General features: G+C 32.8%; 1 protein-coding gene across 2 annotated transcripts; it reads right to left on the bottom strand.

Annotated features, from left to right (window-relative positions):
- Positions 1 to 115: 115 nt before the first annotated feature.
- On the bottom strand, positions 116 to 19431 carry LOC125051159 (sodium-independent sulfate anion transporter-like). Of its 2 annotated transcripts, none has more exons than XM_047651334.1 (13): positions 19192 to 19431; positions 16726 to 16936; positions 15167 to 15362; positions 12835 to 12974; positions 12421 to 12501; positions 10818 to 10981; positions 10002 to 10156; positions 8998 to 9159; positions 5500 to 5612; positions 4823 to 4996; positions 2861 to 3008; positions 2113 to 2286; positions 116 to 1398 (listed from the first exon to the last, which is right to left on the bottom strand). In XM_047651334.1, exons 2-13 carry the CDS (start codon positions 16924 to 16926, stop codon positions 1232 to 1234), a joined length of 1875 nt encoding a protein of 624 aa, XP_047507290.1. In that variant the 5' UTR covers positions 16927 to 16936; positions 19192 to 19431; the 3' UTR covers positions 116 to 1231. The 2 variants fall into 2 exon arrangements, with proteins under 2 accessions (XP_047507290.1, XP_047507289.1); XM_047651333.1 differs by having other exon boundaries at positions 16726 to 16934; positions 19175 to 19430.
- Positions 19432 to 19682: the final 251 nt, after the last annotated feature.

The following is a 19682-nucleotide window of genomic DNA, read 5'->3' as shown; positions in this document are numbered from 1 at the left end:
TTTGATTGAATGATGAATTAAGGACAGACACAGAGAGCTTTCTAAATTTAATCTGTTTGCAATCTTTGGTTGGGTAAATTAATTTTATTTATTCGAGTTTTTAATGCACCCGCGTACATTAAATTATAAAATTGTGATTTATACGCCCCTCAATTAACTATTGGAAAAGCTTATTAACGTAGACAGTATTGTTTGTATAGTTTAAATTTAAGAAAATGCGGTAATCTTTATAAGATTTTTAAATAAGGGTGCCTAAACATTTCTATATTAAATTATAAAATGCCCGTGAACTTGGGGCCGTATTCTAGAACGTCAATCAAATTGAAATCTAGTGGCTGTAAAACCATTTTTTATAGAAAGTTACACATATTTGATAGCGCTCAAGACGAGAAAGTGACTCGATACGGAGTAGGATATGAACCTGTCGTACTCAAAAACTTACTAAAATATTTAACAAAAAAATTTTCCTTATCACCAATCCGGTAATAAAAAAGGACAAAATATTCTTTCAAAGTAGTCAATTCTAATAAGTTTATGAAGACCATTACAGCTTTATATAAACGCGGTTTGAAGATTTGTGTTACCATGGTTACCAATTTTCACATAAAATTCGTAACTATAGTAACAAATACCACGTTTAATAATTAGACTTAAAAATATAGGTACTGTAGGTGCTAGGAACTAGTTTTAACTTACTATAATCAATTCTAGAAATGATACAAAAAATCATATGTTAAGAAATCTTATAAGACAGATCTATATGTTGCAAATTATTTTGAAGTTAGACAAATATCGGACAGCAATCCCTCCACATCATTGTTTAAAAAATATATAAGAGAAATTACCAACAGCTACAAGTGTATGGGCAAAAGGCCGGAATAGCCGAAGGTTCATTATTGTAAGTTATACAAAAACTCAACATTCATGACATACAGATATGGTATCATGTATTCATATACATCCGAGATATATATATAGAGATATAATTTTTTTAAACGCCATATGAAAAAAAATATAAAAGCACTGGTGAATGATAGGTTTTATCATCGTATACCAATTGTCTGACCTCTGAAAGGGTTTTTATTGTGCGCACAGTATCGCTTAGTACCAGTATTCTTGTACAATTATCTGTGGTAACTTATTTTTATACTGTGGCTCACTGATTTGTCTACGCAACTCCTTATAAATCTAAAAAAAATCCTCTACAAAACTCTACTGAACTACACTGTGGTTATGTATCGTCTACCTCACTGATTTTCTTTCTATGCACTGTGGTCAGTAATGGCGATGCGTTTTCCTCAGCTACGATGACTTCTAGTGACTCATCTTGCTTTAATGACGTGTATGGACGTTTTGGCTCATCTGGGTTTACGGAGAGTGCAATTTGCCCTGTTATTTCTGAAAATAAATATAATTTAATATTAATATTGCATAATAGAAAGAATCCAAACAAATTTCAACAGAATTTGTGAAAGTTTTAAAACATAAAAAAAGGTAATTTAAAATAGTTATTTTAAGCACAGTAATCTTTATATACATACATTTTCTGAGCGTGCGTTTGTAATTAAACTCCTAAACGGCTGGATCGATTTTGATGAAATTTTTGTGTGGTATAATGGATCCTAGAATGGTTTAGATTTACAATTACATAGTTTGTTCGACGTGTGTACAGTCTGTGGGGTCCGCTATATATTTGACGGCGCATTCCTAGCGCCATCTGTTAAGAAATACTGGAATTATTGGAACGAGATTTGACTATTGTCGATGGCCAGCGCGGCCATGTTGATTTTTCGTTTAGTTTTCGAACGTCAACGGCGAGCGCACTACGTCTGCGACGAATCACTTTTGTTCCAAATAATCTTGTGTCTTTTTGTTACAAAACTAATTAAAAGTGATTGATTAAGTGATTCCCTAATTACTAGTGAATAGATTTTAGTGAATTGCTGTAAGGGAGATACTTTTTGTGATTCTATTGTTCCTACCCACATAACAACTTATTGAAGACATGGCTTATTCTTATGATAAAGGGCATCCGCCCATATATTATACAATAAATAGAAATAAATAAATAAATTTATTTATGATGCGCTGAAAACTATTTTATATTTGCACCTTGTAGTGTAACATCCAGTTCGTTAGCGTTGAGTACTACAAGCACGCTAGACCCCGCCCCACTAAACACTGAGGCGACACTGGCTCGAGGCGAAAGTAGCAGCAATGGCTGCCCACGGGCAGATAGCGAGTTTGATAATGCACACAGCCCTTTGGCAGCTGTGAAGTCAGCCCCTAAAATGATATTTTTTCATATTAGTTTCAGTATTAATGTTCTTTTAACTCAATGTCATGACAACGTTTACGTCACTTGTAAAACTTAAAGGGTTAATATACACAAAAAGTTTTACAAGAAATCACCGAAATACTTTGAGAGATAGAAAATCTAAATTAAACGAATGTATAAATTGATATCAGCAGTTTAAGATCAATCAATTATCTTATTCCCTCCTTCTTTTTCATAAGATGGGGGGAGGGGGGGGGGGGGCAAATGAGCATGTTAGTGGGTGCTTTGCCGAACACTAAAATATATAACTAAAATTATGAGACAAATGAATGCGCGCCATCTATGAAAGAATAATGAAAACATGGCATCAAAGCAAGTAATGGACCTATAAAGTATTTAAAAAAGTAGGGATAAGAAATTGTTGTAAACAATTATAAAAAAATCTGAATTGTAATTTATAAATATTATATATTAACTTACTTATGGAATTAAGTATTAAGTTTGCTATGGAAGAGCTGGAAAATCCCTTTGTGATGCATAACTATAATGAATAAACACATTTTGTGATTGTAAAATACGAACCCAATACGTATCTGCAGTCGATAACAACGGGCACGTTCCCGGACTGTTTGCTCGCAGCTCTCGTTACATACTGACGAATGTACTCCACGCCCGGGAAGTAGAGGCTATTACCGACCGTTATTAGCAGGTAATTCAGGCCGTAGTGATTCTGAAATAATAAACATTGTTCACTTGGGGCCATTTCATAAAAAATCCCCTCAAATGTATCGGGTACTTCGTATTATCGCTCATCCAAACATAATATTTAATGGCATATAAGAAAACTGTAATATGTCTCTCTATATGCGTGCTATAAGCCTGCATGTGTCATCATCAAAATTTCGTGTCAGACATAGAAGGCTAATCACCTTTACTCTGATTTTTAATTCCGTAGAATTCTGACAGCTATCATTTTTTGACATGTCAGAGATTACCGGCCGGACACATTTCTCAATTTCAATACGAGTTTTAAAATCTTCGTCTATACATACATTTTAAAAAAAAACAGTAAAAAATAACATTTAACATTTTTTTTTTTTAAAAGTTTGACTAAATCTGGAAATAATAGGCAGTGATGCCAGCTAAAGAATCTTAAAGTAATTATTTAATAATTAAATTCAAAAGTTAATTCGATATATTGTTCGTGATATTGAAACATTAGGTCACTTGAGTAAATAAATATTTACATTCACCTTTTTTTAAGTAAAACATAAAAAAATACGTAGCATTTTATTGTTTATCGCTCTCAAATGGGTAAAATTTGAAATGTGAGAACTTTTTTGGTAGCAACACTTATGAAATGTCAGAATTCTACGGAATGAAAAATCAGAGTTTAATATACTTGCCTATAAAAAAAGATATGCGGCCAAGATATAGCAATTGGCGTAACCTCAAATAGGCTTTACAAACAAAGTATACTCGGCATGACCCTGACCTTACCAGAAGGTTTTAAGCAAAGGACATTTCGATAATATTAAACTATTCAAATTCCGAAATTGAAACGAATTGTTAGTCACGCTACAGACAGCTCACGCTTATCTATATGCTAATTTTGTGTTTATTATTTGTACCTATTTATATAAAATGTGAATTAAACAGTCTTGTGTAAATATTTCGCCGTAATGTAAATTATTCTGGGTACAATAATTTTTCTCTAACTCACAAAGTAGGAGATAATTAATTATACTTTTGACTAAAATTTGTCGAAATTATTTTATTAACTGTATCGTTTTTAAAATGATTGTATTTAGCGGTAAGATAAGTTTTTTTTCTAGGAACCCATCAGACCAAACTAAAATTGAATTGCTTAAGAAACTTAAATGATGGGTGTTAGGAATAAATTACTTGGAAATTGTTAACAAAACACAGTATAAGCAAAGATTTTGATAATGAAAAACTGAAATTCCAAATAATTATTTAAAAAAATAATAAATTGGCGTGGGCCCCACCATGGCAAACACTGCATTAGACACATCTTCTCGTTGTTAACACTCAAAACATATAACATATAGTCTTGTCTCACAAACGTTTCGTTACTGTAAATAAAAACGTTCAACGACGCGCGCGCTTATGATATACCTACCTTAGGGACACTTGGATTGTATTGAAATAAAAATAAAAAAGGGTGCGTGTACTTATGTACGCGCGTAAGAAGTTATACTTCTTTGGCATTATTACAATTAAATAATCAAAGACAGGAATAGGAGTCATTTAGTCAATAAAGTTCAGTTTACATTTGAAAAATTAAATAAATAAATATTTATCATTATTCTCTTACATTAAGTGTAACATAAATTCTATTATTATTCGAATGTTGTTTTTAAATTATGTGCAATGCCGTAGCATCTTCCGTGGGCAACTTCATTCTGTTAATTTTGTGTCACGGTGCGCGCGCATCGTAAAATTTCACTCTCATAAATTTTTCATAACGCGCCTAAATAAGTATAACTTTAAAAGCGTTACCAATAAACCAGTTATAGTTACCGTAACGATTTCGGCTTCCAACTGCGGCCTGGCACTGGGGTAGAGGAGCAGTATCACATTGAGTAGAACCCCAGCTACGATCCCCAATTCCACACCCACTACAAGGCAAAGTGCGAACGTCGCAAACGCGGGCACCAAGTCCGCACGGCGCGAACGCCACATTGGCTTAACTACCTAAATAGATAATTTACTTAAATTACAAATATAATAATCTTTTGTTTGACATTTTTTATTTTCTATTTCTTTTGCCTTCTGTCTATATTTTTTATATATGGGAGCGTTCAAATAATACGTAACGAATTTTGGGAGGGGCAGGGTCCTTTTGTAAAACGTTACGATGCGGGGCGGGGATTGTATTACGCGTTATTGTTAATATTATTTTCTACTTACACCACATAATAGTAACTAAAGAGTCACTAGGTGGTCACGAAACGATTTACTAGACTTGGGTACTGAAAAACGTTACGGCGAGTTCATGGGGGGGGGGGTCCAATACTTGAACGCGCCCTAACCCATGTCCAAGGGACAGCTGCAAAGCCCTTGAAAGGTTATGTAATAATGTACTGAATTTACGAATAAATTTGGTTTTTTATCTGTAATATTAGTCGTGAAAATACAAAATTTTAAATCTAGAGTGGTCGTAAAATTAAAGTTGAAAAAAAAGTACTGAATATTACCTCATACTCAATCATAAATATCACCGCGCAAATGATGACGGCAGCTAGCGACGCCTTCGGAATGAAATAGAAGTATGGAGTAAGAAGACTTAGAGCTAGTAGCACCAATATACCTGAAAAATTATTACCCGGATTACCAAAGCCATTTTGAAGTATGTGCACTTGGGCACACAAGATTTTGAGCCAATTGGAAAAAGAAGTTTTATTAACATAACAAATTTTGTCAAAACATTAGCAGAATTAAATACTGGTGCTCTGAATGAAACTCCGATTAGAACTAATCAAAGGAATAAATCAAAACGTTATATTATTAACACCAGAAAAGTGTGATATTTTAACACTTAATCTAAAAATAACATAAATTCGAAAATTCACATTTCCTACCTCACACTTCCTTCACATTTAAATCAATGTAATTATTTTGTCTTGGTACATCTTCTTATCTTCTTAATATATATAAATTACGTGTCACGTTGTATGTCCGCTATGGACTCCTAAACTACCGAACCGATATCAATCAAATTTGCACACCGTGTGTAGTTTGATCCAACTTAAAAGATAGGATAGCCTTCATCTCAATTTATACCCGCAATATTATTTTATAGCAAAATGTTTGTTTATTATTTGATAGTCACAATTCTAACAGATGGCGCTGTGTTGAAAGTACGAACGTTTCAAATAAGCTACAATTTAATGGCATAACCACCGTGGTCGTGGTCCCCATGACCGTTTCCCTCGAAAGGTTACTACTATGTAATATAACTAAAACCTTAGCCACAGCAACGCTTGGCCGGTCTGCTAGTATAATATATATCATAGAGACCTTGCATTGTTAATTATTTACTATTATCATTGTTTTCTTTTTTATTCCTACCCAATTGCTATGTATGCATGGCGTACCAATGCGACTTGTACAGTACAAAAAGTCTTTGTCTAACATATTTACATAAGTGTTCGAGTGTCCTCATTTTAAAATGTGTGATGTTAATAAAATAATATATAAGTTTATTTAAGTTTTGTTTACTGTTCAATATTATTGCGCACCGTTAATACTATTAAACGTGAGACTTTTCTATTTAATTCACATGAATTATTATTTAAGATTTATTTAAAAATGTTTTGTTTATATGTGATATAATGGTTCTCAGTTTAATTTCTGCATTAATATGTTTTATTGCATTAGTATTAATTTACTGAAAGAATAGAAAATAAGGATCTGATCCTCAATAAAATATATAAGGAAACTTCTCCAATTACATGTATTTCTTTTTATATCTTATATTTGTGCATGTATATTTCGTTCTGTCGTTGGTATTATTAATAGCCAAACGGCTAAAGTAATTATACATTATTTTTAACTAATTGTATACAATTTTCAAGGATATAATTAATTGTTTTTATCATTAAATTTGTCTACATTTACCAGCATTTGAAATAAAGTTTTACAATTTAATTTCATTAAAATTACACTTTAAAAATATATTTGGTAGCTACAGCACTACTACAACAATTGTGGAGCATCTATTTGGACACTACAACAGTTGCTTTACCTAACCGATCAATGTTCTGTCACACATTTTTTAGTGACACCAATTTCCGTGATATTGTTGAGAATAACAATATGGGGGTTAATGGTCTCTTAACTTTTAGTAGCGAAACTTTTATAAACAATTTAGAGCACGTAATCAGATAATTGTTTTGTATCAATGTTTTGCATTAACTTAGTTATAATGTACCTACAATTTTAATTTTAAATTTACAAATATTATTTGTAAATTGGGTTAATAAAATAATAAATGGTAGACAAGGATGGTTATCGATCCTCGATATGAGGGAAAGAGACAAGCGTAGGTGTAAATAGTAATGTTACAAACATAAGAAATAAAAAATTCTGAATCTGTTTAATGATCATTTGTCATTCTAATAGGAAAGTAGGTGATCAGCCACCTGTGCCTGACACGCACACTTGACTTTTTGGGTTTTGGCAAGCCGGTTTACTCACGATGTTTTCCTTCACCGTTCGAGCGAATGTTAAATGCGCACATAGAAAGAAAGTCCATTGGTGTACGGCCGGGAATAAAACCTACGACCTCAGGGGTGAGAGACGCACGATGATGCCACTAGGCCAACACTGTTCTAGTTACAAACATACACGGTATTAAGTGGCAGCTAGGTGAGGGGTACCGGGTTCGATTCCCGGTTCGAGGGCAAGTTTTAATTTAATTTAAATTTGTTCTCGGCCTTTGGGAGGGTTGTGCGGTACCGGGCGAGTGCCTAAACCGTACTTGGAAGACATGATCGAATTTCTAAGGCAAAAAGCACGAATGATAAAAATAAAAACATACACGTAAATATTAAAAATGTTGAGATTTAAACTTTATCTCATGATACCAATTAAATAAATATAACTTTCTATGTCCAACGTTACCAAGGAAACTACTCAAAAATGCTTCGTAAAATGTTTAAATTTTTCAAATAAAGACCTTGAACTTAGATTAATGGAACAAAATTTAATTTAAAAATAGCTGCCATCGACAAACAACAAATCACTCGACACGTGGTCTATGGTGGTAAATTTACGCGTTCACATTATACACACGATACTTTAAAATATTAGTTAAATTTTCAAGGTAGCACATAAAATAAAATCGTATCACGCAATAATCAGTTTTAAGATTTTTTAAAAAGCCACTAACATTTGTAGGAACGCAGTGGCTTAACTAAATACTCCTTCAGTTTTTTAATCTATAAAAACCGTTTATTATCAAATCCGAAATTGTAGAGAACATAATATCTGCGTTTGTTTAACTGATAAAATCAGCCCAATCATCAGAAATAATTTCAGTTTCAAAAAAGTTACTACCCATGACAGATTGTGCGGTTCCATATAATTTATACATTTTCATGGCCAATTTCATTAAACAATTTATACCTATAATTTAATACGAATTAAATTTGATTAATATCATCGTGCTTCAATTTCCAAATGCGCTGCTCTGAATATAAAAACGTAACGCGTACTTTACGTAGACCTGAAAGCCGGTCCCTACCGATCAAGTAAAGGCCATTACAGGCCTCACCATCGCCCAGACGCAGAGGCTTTTTTCATGTTACAGGAGGCAGACGGGCAGGAGGCTCTTCTGATGATAAGTGATACCGCCGCCCATGGACACTCGCACTGCCAGAAGGCTAGCAAGCGCGCTTTAAGAAATGGTACGCTCTTTTCTTGAAGGTCCCTAAGTCGAATTGGTTCGGAAATACTTAAGCGGGCAGCTGGTTCCACATAGTGGTGGCGGTAGAAATTGCCTTAAGAAACGCTCAGTTGTGGAACGACGGACGTCAAGGTGATACGGATGGTATTTTTTATTCTGCCTTGACATCCGATGATGGTACTCTCCATGCTAAATGCGGTAGAAGATGCAGAGAGATCGCACATCTCGAAGACAGGAGAGAGCGCTACTAAAACGACCTTCATAAATGAACAACTCAAAAAGATACCTGTGTAAAGACTTCCAAATTGTGTAGCGACTCCGCTGGCGTGGTTGACAGCGCTACGGGAGAATGATCCGGTGATCGGCATCGCACTAAGGAACGATCCGAGAATGTTCGCGAACGAGAGCGTTATCAACTCCTGCGTCGCGTCGACCGATTCACCGCTTGCTGAAATAAATTAAAAATATATTTACCCATGCTAATTGGCATTTATAATCTTTAGTTCACGCGAGTACTGTACATTTGAATAAACGTAATTAAGTTGCATATTTACGATATTATTGCAGTAACAATTTTTATTTAGTATGCGATTCATCTCTGAGGTCGTAAGTTCGATCCCGGTTGTGCAACAATAGCCGTTTTATGTGGGCATTCAACAATCGCTCGTACGGTGAAGGAAAACATCGTGAGGAAACCGGCATGTCTTAGATCCGAAGTCGATGGCGTGTTGCACAGGCTGATTACCTTCTTGCCTTTTAGAAAAAAAAAATCATGAAACAGCAATCTAAGAGACTTAAAAAGGTTGTAGCACCACTGGTTTTTCTTTAATTATATTTCTCCACAAAATTAAAGCCTAATATTTACTTTTGTCATACAAATAATGCAACTCATAAGCTTAGGATTCCTAGAGAAGCGGTGCCGTTAACTAACGGCCGTCATTATACAGTTGTTAATAACGGCCGTCTTTACTTTTTAACATAATGCAAAAAAACATCATTTTCCCTCGTCCAAGTCACGTTTCCACTCATTGTATTAATTAAATATGGGCACCGCAACACGCGAAAAACGTTGAAGTAATGTTTATCACCGCTACGACGGCCGTCATGCAAATGCCAACACCGCTATTTGACGTTACGGTGACACTCAAACCGACTCCGATTTTATTTATAGGCAACGTATGGGTGACATCACTCAACGCTTCATTACGGCCGTAAGTTAACGGCACCGCTTTTCTAGGAAACCTAAGCTTTAGTCTAATACAATATTTTATAAGTAAATAAATATCAAACCAAAAGCTTTAGCGATAGCGACATTCCCCAGCACTCCAATGATGGGAACGAGAACAATGGATGAGCCCAGATCCGCACACATCTCCAGCAAGGTCACATTCTTCCCATCCACCACTGTGCCAAATGGGGGTAGACTGAGTGGCGGTAGACCTTCTCTACAAAACATTTCTACTTAGCTCCACTCTTATTTAATTCACTTTAATAAGATCCCGGCACCCACAAAAAATATTCTGACTCCAAATATCTGACTATAAAGAAACCTTCAAGAAGCGTAAGGATACCCATACCAAAAACTACAGAACCGATTTTAATGAAACTTTAAACTTTGGACAAACACACAAAATACTTCAAGAAATTTAGCAATCGTGGTTAGAGCCTATATACAATACTAATAGATAACCTACAAAAAAAGTCATTTAAAAATAATATACAGTAAAATAATAAAATATAATTATTATGTATATTAGTAAATCTGATTTGGTTTCCTGTTCCATTATACAAATAAATTAAAAATATTTAATTGAGCTCTGTTATAAAAATTTCATTTCGTATCCGTCATTATGAAATCCGTCATCAGGAAATTTATGTGAATAACGCGAATACTACATAAATCTTCAATTAAATATATTTAATTGATTACAGTAGATAGCATATGAAAATTTAGAATTGGAAAATTGCTTCCAAGCTAGTCTCATAAGAGGGTAGAACGAAAATAATTATATAACTTTCCTATCTAGTTCTGAGCGGAAACTGGGTAGTTATCACACATTAAAAGCGAAAGTATTGAATAAAATTAGCCTCATTGATAAAACATACTTAACATTGCCGGTGAGTTTGAATGGTGATTCTGAATTCTTTTCCCATATAAATGCCATTATCGAGCAGACTAGGACGACTATCGCATTCCTCGACGTAGAGAACAGCCATACAGCTCTTTTGAGGCCTCTTCTATGAGGAGGCAAGTCTAGATCCTTGATTTTCTGAAAGGGTTTTGTATATTTTTAACTTCGGACGGACTTTCGTTGACACATGGAATGTTGTGTGCTCACCGCATTACGCCTATAGCCGCTTATTTTTTTGGATTCACCTTACTTAAAATACAATGTTCTTAGTAGAAAAATGCAAATTTTGGACATTATTCAAACCAGATCTTTTTGTACATGTAGCAGGAAACAGCTGACACTGGTTCTGATGTAAGAACACAAGGAAATCGTAATCCATGTCTTGGATACAAAATCGACGTCAATATTCAAGAAACTTATACGGTTGTAGAACCACTGAATAATTATAAATATGGCATATCGTTTTGTCTGACTCAAAATATACTTGCGGATTGTAACATATCGGGACATTAGTTTTAAATCATTGCGTAAATAAATATAGCCTATATTAAACTAACAAATAAATGTTGCTCAGGCTATCATTATTTGTAAAAAGGATTTTTGAAATTAGTCGTGTAGTTTTGAGTTTATTCGTTACAAATCCCTCTTTTACAAATTGTTTTGCAAAATCAGTTTTTCAATAATATTATAAACAAGTTAATGACAAAATCCTCATATTAACAGCTATGTATCGTATTGCGGTACTTAAGATAACATCAACTTATCAATCGATTGAAAGCGAGAGTTATAATGATATATGATTTACAAATAAATAGAAAACTAGGAGTCATCCGACTCTTAAAACAACTGTCGAAAAAACTGCTACTTTGTTGTTTTTTTCTTTAAATTTATGTGAAGAGGGAAACGTAGGTACCTTCCTAAAATATTTTAAGTACATATTTATTTTTATTGTAAATGAAACGTACGTAGTCAAATCGCGACGGTATTCAATAGATTTTTTTAAAAATATAAAAGAAACTTTATTGATTAAATACAAGTGTTATATTAAACGGTAGTCGATATTAGACTACTATTTAAACGGTGGTCGATGTTAGACTAAACTTAATATCATTCTATTCTTACTGCTAAAAAACCTTACATGATAAAATAGTTTTATTATTATATTAAGTTGATGATATTGAAATACCGTTTAAAATAACACTTGTATTTTTTAATCAATAAAGTTACTTTTATATTTAAAAAAAAATCTATTCTAAATAGCATTCGTCGTAGTAGTTGTATTAACGCTTATGGTGCGTTCTGGGTATATGTGTGACAATGTAACTACGTACGTCAGTACTGAGAGGTGAAAACGAAAAACAGAAATTACGAGTGCGTTCTTTTGATTGGTCGAAAGCATCTCTAGTCGAATACGCGTTGATACGTGTCCATCAACGCACGGGTTCGTCATTCGTCTGTTGTTTAATGTTCTCACCTCTCTGGTTTCTTTGTTACAGCAAATGTCAAAGGTTCGCTACCATAGCTATCACAAGAAAAATAAGATTATATCAATAAAGGAAATGACAATAACAACTCACTCTCATTAAAAGCAGTATGACTATACAAGTCAGCCCCAGAAGGCTGTCGGCTAGTTTTGCGTTTGGAATGTTCACAATCACCTAAAAAAAACAGAATTTAGGTATACAATTTCGTATAAAATCATAATTCCTACGCTTTTTCTAAGGTAAAAGAGCAAAAGGCAAAAAAACCAACAAAGGTTCCTTTAACAAATTAATAAAAAAATACATAACAAAAATATTTATGTTGATATATTTAGAGTTGAGACATTTAATACTATTTATATAATCATTATGTATACATATATATACTATAGTTATATAATTATATCCGGGTTCAATATCCTAAGTTCTATCATCGTATACAACTCACTGACTTTCTATAGGTTTTCTCTATTGAATTTTCTCCGACTCTATTTGAATTGAAATATATACCTTCTTAACCGTATCTATGAATCCTCTGGACTTGAACTGTAGACCTAACAAGCCCTTGAGTTGTGACACGGCTATTATTACTGAAGTCGCCGATGTGAAACCAACCGTTACGGGCACAGAGATGAAATCTATTAAAACACCTGTTAACAATAACAACTTTTAGTAAGTTCTTACTTATCTTGTTATTTAATAAAAAATAAGTATGATAGAAATGGATAAATGGCCAAATTTTAACTAAAATGTTATAAAATTAAGTGATTTTTATAAAATTACCAAAAAACTTTTTGCTATCATATTTTCTGAGTACATTTTAAAATCACAGTATATTCGCGCTTCACAAATAACTATTTATCTGCGAGAATAAGCGGGGAATAGGAGCTTGTTGTACGATGCGATTCCCATCGAAATAATTTCGAGTGGAAAGGCACAGAATCAACTGGAATTTAGAGAAAACAACAATAACTGTACAGTCCCTTATGGACGTTAGCCTCCGTAAGAATCTTTCGTGATTGCAATCTATCACGGGCTTGCTTTGAGGTCCTTGACAAATCCATCACACCACCGGTCTACCTGGTTTTCTCGTGCCACCAAGTGTGTCAGAAGATTATAAATATGTAGAGGTAATTTGTGAAATAGGAATTACTCTCTGAATTTTTTACGACGAGTAGAAAGCAACATTATATATCTTCATTCACTATAAAATTGTAAATACCATGACGTTATATAGTTTAAGTAATTCTGATTTTTCAAGGCTTTAAACAAAAATACATATACGAATATTATAATGAAAAACACTTTCGTTGGAAGGAGTTATATAATAATCAACGTCTCTTTGTTAATGTATTGAATGCTTGTGTTTGATATTCGGTTATTATTATCACAACATACATTTTACTTGAGCATAATTTACTTTAACAATCTAATAGTAACTATCTATCTATATGTAATAATAATAATAAAGCCACTTTAATTCCATACTTAAAATTTACAAATGAAATGGGTGTTAGTTTTTCCGTCCTTCTGACGATAGCGTCAGCCCATCGCTTTTGTGGTCTTACTACTTATATGTAAACCGCATATATTCTTCCACTACCATTCCTAACCCTGTTACATGGCGATGCTCAGATTAAAAATTAATTTATTTGCGATATCAAACAATGGAACTTCAGCAAAACAATGGATGTCTCCGACCATCAAATAAAGGCAGGTGAAACCACGGTAAAAGAAAGTATTTAAAATTAGTCATGTTTTATTAAATTAATCGAAAGTTAACATGTACTTAAAAAGCGCAAAACTCGACGGCTGGACCAAATCGATTATAAATATATATAAAAGAAATTGGAAAAAATAGTTTTATTTAGTTCTTAAGTTTTTATTCCGAAAAAGCGAACAGTCCCTATAGCAAAGCATAGCAAAATGGTCCATATGCTGTTACGTAGCTAAGTAAAAAAACATATTATAGCAAAACGAAGTTCTCGGGCTAGATACGAAGCTAGTTAACAATAATTAAATTGAATTATTTTTTGAATTAATTTTTTTTTAGTTTATTTGCGATTATAGTGTGACAGTATCAAACACATACGATAAATGCGAACTATATGTTAATATTAATTTCCCTATCAATGTTCTAGTGAACGTTTGCTTCCGATAAGAACTAATTAAGGCAATTAAAATTCCTCGATGAACCATAACTACAATTTAAGTTTACTGTGTCGATTCACGATAATTCTTATTTGAACAGCCGTATGTCGTATGTATACGACACGACATTTTCAATCGTTTTTACACAGTTATAACGCAATTTAGTTTATTTCGAACAAATATATTGCGGGCTGAATTACGCAGGACGTTGGTAGTTTTATGTAATAAGAGTATATAAAGAATATTGTTTTTAATGTGTATAAATCACATTGAATTAAAATGTATTCAAAGCTACAAGGAAGGTACTAAGTCCCAGCGGTAGCAGCAGTATATGACCGCGGGTGAATTGGGTTTCAATACCATATCATTTGATATATCCATGAATTAAACTGTCGCGCTAATGTCCTTGTTATAAGTTCTATATTATAATACATTATTTGCCTCCAACAAAATGAAAACTAGGTGATTCAAAACAAATTAAATTGCGTGTCCAATGAGCCACAATTATAAAGCCCCAAAAATACAATAATACAATATACAAGTAATATATAATAAATATGAGGCCATCTATCTCAACATCTTTAAGATTAATGAATGACAAATTAGTTTTACTATGTCTAATTTTTCTTTATTCGAGAAAATTCAAAATGGATTCTCACAAAAAAGGTTTTAATACATTTTGATATATTACCTAGATGTAATAATCCCATGATGAGTTGTACAATGCCAGTAAGGAAGCACAGTAGGACGGCATAATCGAAGTTGCGACCTTGTATCTGTTCATACGTCATTAGCGCAAGTAATGCAGTTGGTCCCAGGGTTATATCTTTGCAGGAACCGAACACAATATACATGAAGCAACCCACAAACGATGAATAGAGGCCATACTGAAACAAGTTGCTCAATTAATGAAAGCCTTCAATAAGGTTTGGAGTGGAGAGTTAAGGGGAGATTCAAACACTCGAACTATGACTCCCGTTGAAAGCCAATACGTTTTGACATCCCCAAGTCACTTAGCACTAAGGGTTAGATTCAGAAACGAGACTTAGGACGAAATGCCAACCGCATATCAAAACATAGGTATTTGAAAGTCTCGATATTACAATTAGCACCTTTCGTCATTGAAAACATCAGCAAGCGGGTTAAGAAATAAAGGATTACTAACTACAACTAAAATAAATAAATAAGTTTGTGGCGCTATAATCTTTTTAGGTCTGGGCCTCATTCTGTATCTGTTTCATGATCATTTGGCAATCTAATAGGTAAGTAGATAATCAGAATCCTGTGCGTCACACGTCGTCGACTTTTTGGGTCTAAGACAAGCCGGTTTCCTTACAATGTTTTCCATCACCGTTCGAGCGAATGTTAAATGCGCACATACAAAGAAAATCCATTGGTGCAAAGCCAGGGATCGAACCTACGACCTCAGGGATGACAATCGGACACTGAAGCCCCTAGGCTAACACTGCTATTAACAAACTACGTAGACGAAATCTTCAAGCTTTTACAAATGTTTAGTAGTTTTGCGGATACAAACAAAAAACAATCAAGTTTCGATTTTGAAATACTATTAGCCTCATTATCATATTTCTTAAATATGTCGATATAAAACCTAAAACTGCATTAGGCAAAGGAAGCGACATATAACAACTCAATAGTGGCATAGTAGTCGAGGCCGTGGCATTTGAATACATGCTTGTTTTGCAAAAGCCGTTCTAATGTTTTGAACATTATAATTTTCTATTTGTTATCAAATTCTTGAATCCTGAGAGACATGTCGACATTTTTGTAAACCTGTTCGACAGGAATTAAAATGATACAACCGCATTACTACTGCTAGTTTTTGTTTTTACAGTTTATTATTAAGAAAAGTTGTCTGACATTTGAAATATGTGGGTACTCGTGTCAAAGTACCCACATAAGCCTAATACTTTTTAGACATACATTATATAGAATATACAATCGTAAAATATAGAACGTAGCTTTCAGTACAAAATGTTACAACTGATTAGTTGTAAATACAATTGAACATAGAAGTGAGGTAACAGAATTTGATTAATAAAGTACAGTACTATGTAAACGATAGAAAAAACCAATTTACCTTAAATAAACAAAATGAATCTTTGCACATAGATATGAAAGTACTAGAATTTAATAAAATTATCAAAATTGCGTTTAAAGAAAAAAAAATATTTTAAACCAAATAGAGCTGAAACAAAATTTCGCATAAAAGATAAAGATTCAAATTACCTGAGGTGGTAATCCAGCCAGCGTCGCATAAGCTAGAGCCTGTGGAATTACTGTTAGTCCCACTGTAATACCGGCAATAATGTCGGCCAGGGCTTTCTGGGAATTATATTCGGGCAGCCATTTCGTGATAGGCAATCTCTTGTGCATAAGCCGAATATACCATGATTGCCTCTTCATTCTATGCTTGGACGGAGACGCCATCACATCACCTGTAATTAAATGCGGTGAGAGAATGATTGCAAATAACGCTTTAATTTTATTACTAATGAAATCACCTATGTAAATGTTAGATACTAAAACTGACCTACATATAAACAGTATTCTGATAATTTCCGGGGATAAATTCTTTGATTTGATTCTCGATATATACGATATGAATTCAGTGACCTTTACACTTTGGTCCAAAGTGGACCAAAGTGTCTTGATCATTTATAGTTCTTTTATAGGCAAGAAAGTTAACAGTTTCATGTACCTGGCACACGATTTTTAGGTATAAGATAAGGTGCCGCTTCAAGCTGTATGCTTATAAATAACATTACGCACATAGAAATTTAGTTCTTTTGGTACAACCATCTCATAAGTGCATTATTTTTAGTGTGTATATAGTTAATTTTGAAGAATTTTCTTTCTTCAAAATTAACTACATATTTAATATTTTTTAACAGATCTTCGATCTAATCGTAAGGTAAACGGGCCTAGCCGTGCCGTTTGTTACAAACTCATGAAATTTTCAAATCATAACAAATAGTAGGTAAAGAAATACTGAAAGGTTTGGAAGCTATTCAAGATCCTTGTCCATTTGACTAGTATGGCGTAACGAACCGTAAAGTTAACAATCAAATTACATGAATCATGGAAAATCTCAATTACAGGATTATGAAAAGTCACGCAAATATTCCACACAAAAAACATTCATGAATTACAATTGTAGGCCAGCCTATTACTTGAAGGTAGGATTTCTTCGCAAGGCCGTAACAGTTATGTATTTAAATAAAGTTTTTATTGATATATTTATTACGTCAGAGTCATTACAATAATAAAAATAACCAATACCGAATGAAAGCAGAAGTCGCGTCTATAGAAGGAAACTAATTTCAATTCAATTCATACATTGCACACTGTTGCGCTGACAACAATACCGAAATATTATTAAAAATTTAACTAATGAACCATCTAACAGCTAGTCAAATGAAAAATTGAGTTGAAATGAAAATAAAATATGAGATATTATTCTATTCTTTTCCATTTTTACTATAGCTTAGTTTGGTTACATAAAATTATGTACAGAACAATTTTCAGTGTAGGTGGCCGATCTTCTAGCTGAAGAATTATCAGTGTATAATGTATTGGGACATAGATCAAATAGCTGATTTTGGTTTGTTGAATTAGTTTGTTCTAATTAGTTTCTCTAGAAATCAAACCCAGTAAGCAATTAAGCCATAGAGGCAGCTTCAAATAACATAATATGAAGACTTTATCAATAACAAAACACTCTGGAATCAAATCACATTCAGCTATCTAACTCACTAATTAAATATTTTGTGCCAATTGTCCAGGTATTTCTTTATTTACAGAAATATGTGTAATATATAAGAAATCAAATACCAATACTTCTATCATAATAAAACATTATGTTTATTCCTTTTTTAATTAAAATATTGACAAACGGAATTATAGGATAATTAGGATGAATAGTGTTTAAGAAATGACATTAAAAAACAATACTTTAAAACCTAAAAAACTTGTTTTTTCATTACACAGGTGTTTTAACTCATTACCAGTCTTTATTGCAACATCAATACAAGAAATGTTTTTTAATGTAATTTACCCGTCTCTTGAATGAGTTGATGATATATTTAGTTTCAATTCATTATTGAACCTTCACTTGCAAAGAGTAAAAAATATTTTTATGTTGTAATTAAGTGCTTGAGAATAAGGCAAGCAATGCGTAGAGAGTAACTGATTATAGATAGAATATGAAAAACTTCAGTAGAGGAGGATACAAATATAATCCAGAGGATTGGCACAGTATTTGTATAAGTCTACATCTTGTATAAGGACAACTACACTAAGCATAATATTATAAATTATATAAAATACCTTTCTAGACCATATACCATATTCAATTTAAAACAAATAATGGCAATAAGATATATTTAAATATGTGATTGTGTTCTAATTTTAGTTGTTATTAATGGTTCGTTAATGTGACAGATTTCATACAAAATACTATGGCTAAGGAGGACAACATGATAATTTTTAAAATAAATTTTTTTCAAGTTACTTTTTATTGGTGTTTGAAAAATCTACTATGTTTATATATGAAAGCAATCAACAAATTATCACTCAGCCGTAAAATTGAATTTTCATATTTTATGGTGTAAAATTGTAACTTCGTTTAAAATTATTTTTATTGAGATTGAAATTACGTGACAGTGATGGTACATACCTTCTTTAATATATACTTCTTAACTTTTTCTTTTTACAGTAAGCTTCCCAAGTTTTAGTCCTATTTAATTAAAATACAACTTTTAGTATCACTAAACATTGTATAATTAACGAAGTAACTTATATTTTCCTACAAAATATTTAAACATTTAAGTTTTTTTAAGAATATTGAGAATACATTTAAATAGCGAGTTATTTTTTGAAATTCAAAAAGTACTAGCTTTTATAAAACAAGAAATTACACTGACTGACGACTGATGAGTGATGATGGAAAATGTACCAAATTTGATGTTTGACAAAACATCATGAAACGTCAAAAAATATTTGACGTTGTCAAACTTGAACTTAGTATAGTGCTTTTCATGAAAGAAGTCCCGCGGCGATTTTTGGAACTAAATTTGACAGGTCGGCAATGTTGTCATTCGTCGATGTTATGAAGTTCGTTTGTTGTGGTAGATTTTTGTGAATTTTTAACTAGCTTAGTGCATTTTAAAGATTGATTACAATGC

The sequence above is a fragment of the Pieris napi genome, chromosome 7 (assembly GCF_905475465.1).
Source record: "Pieris napi chromosome 7, ilPieNapi1.2, whole genome shotgun sequence".
Lineage (NCBI taxonomy): Eukaryota > Metazoa > Arthropoda > Insecta > Lepidoptera > Pieridae > Pieris > Pieris napi.
Note: the sequence above shows the minus strand (reverse complement) of the source record. Positions and strands in the feature narration are given on the sequence as shown.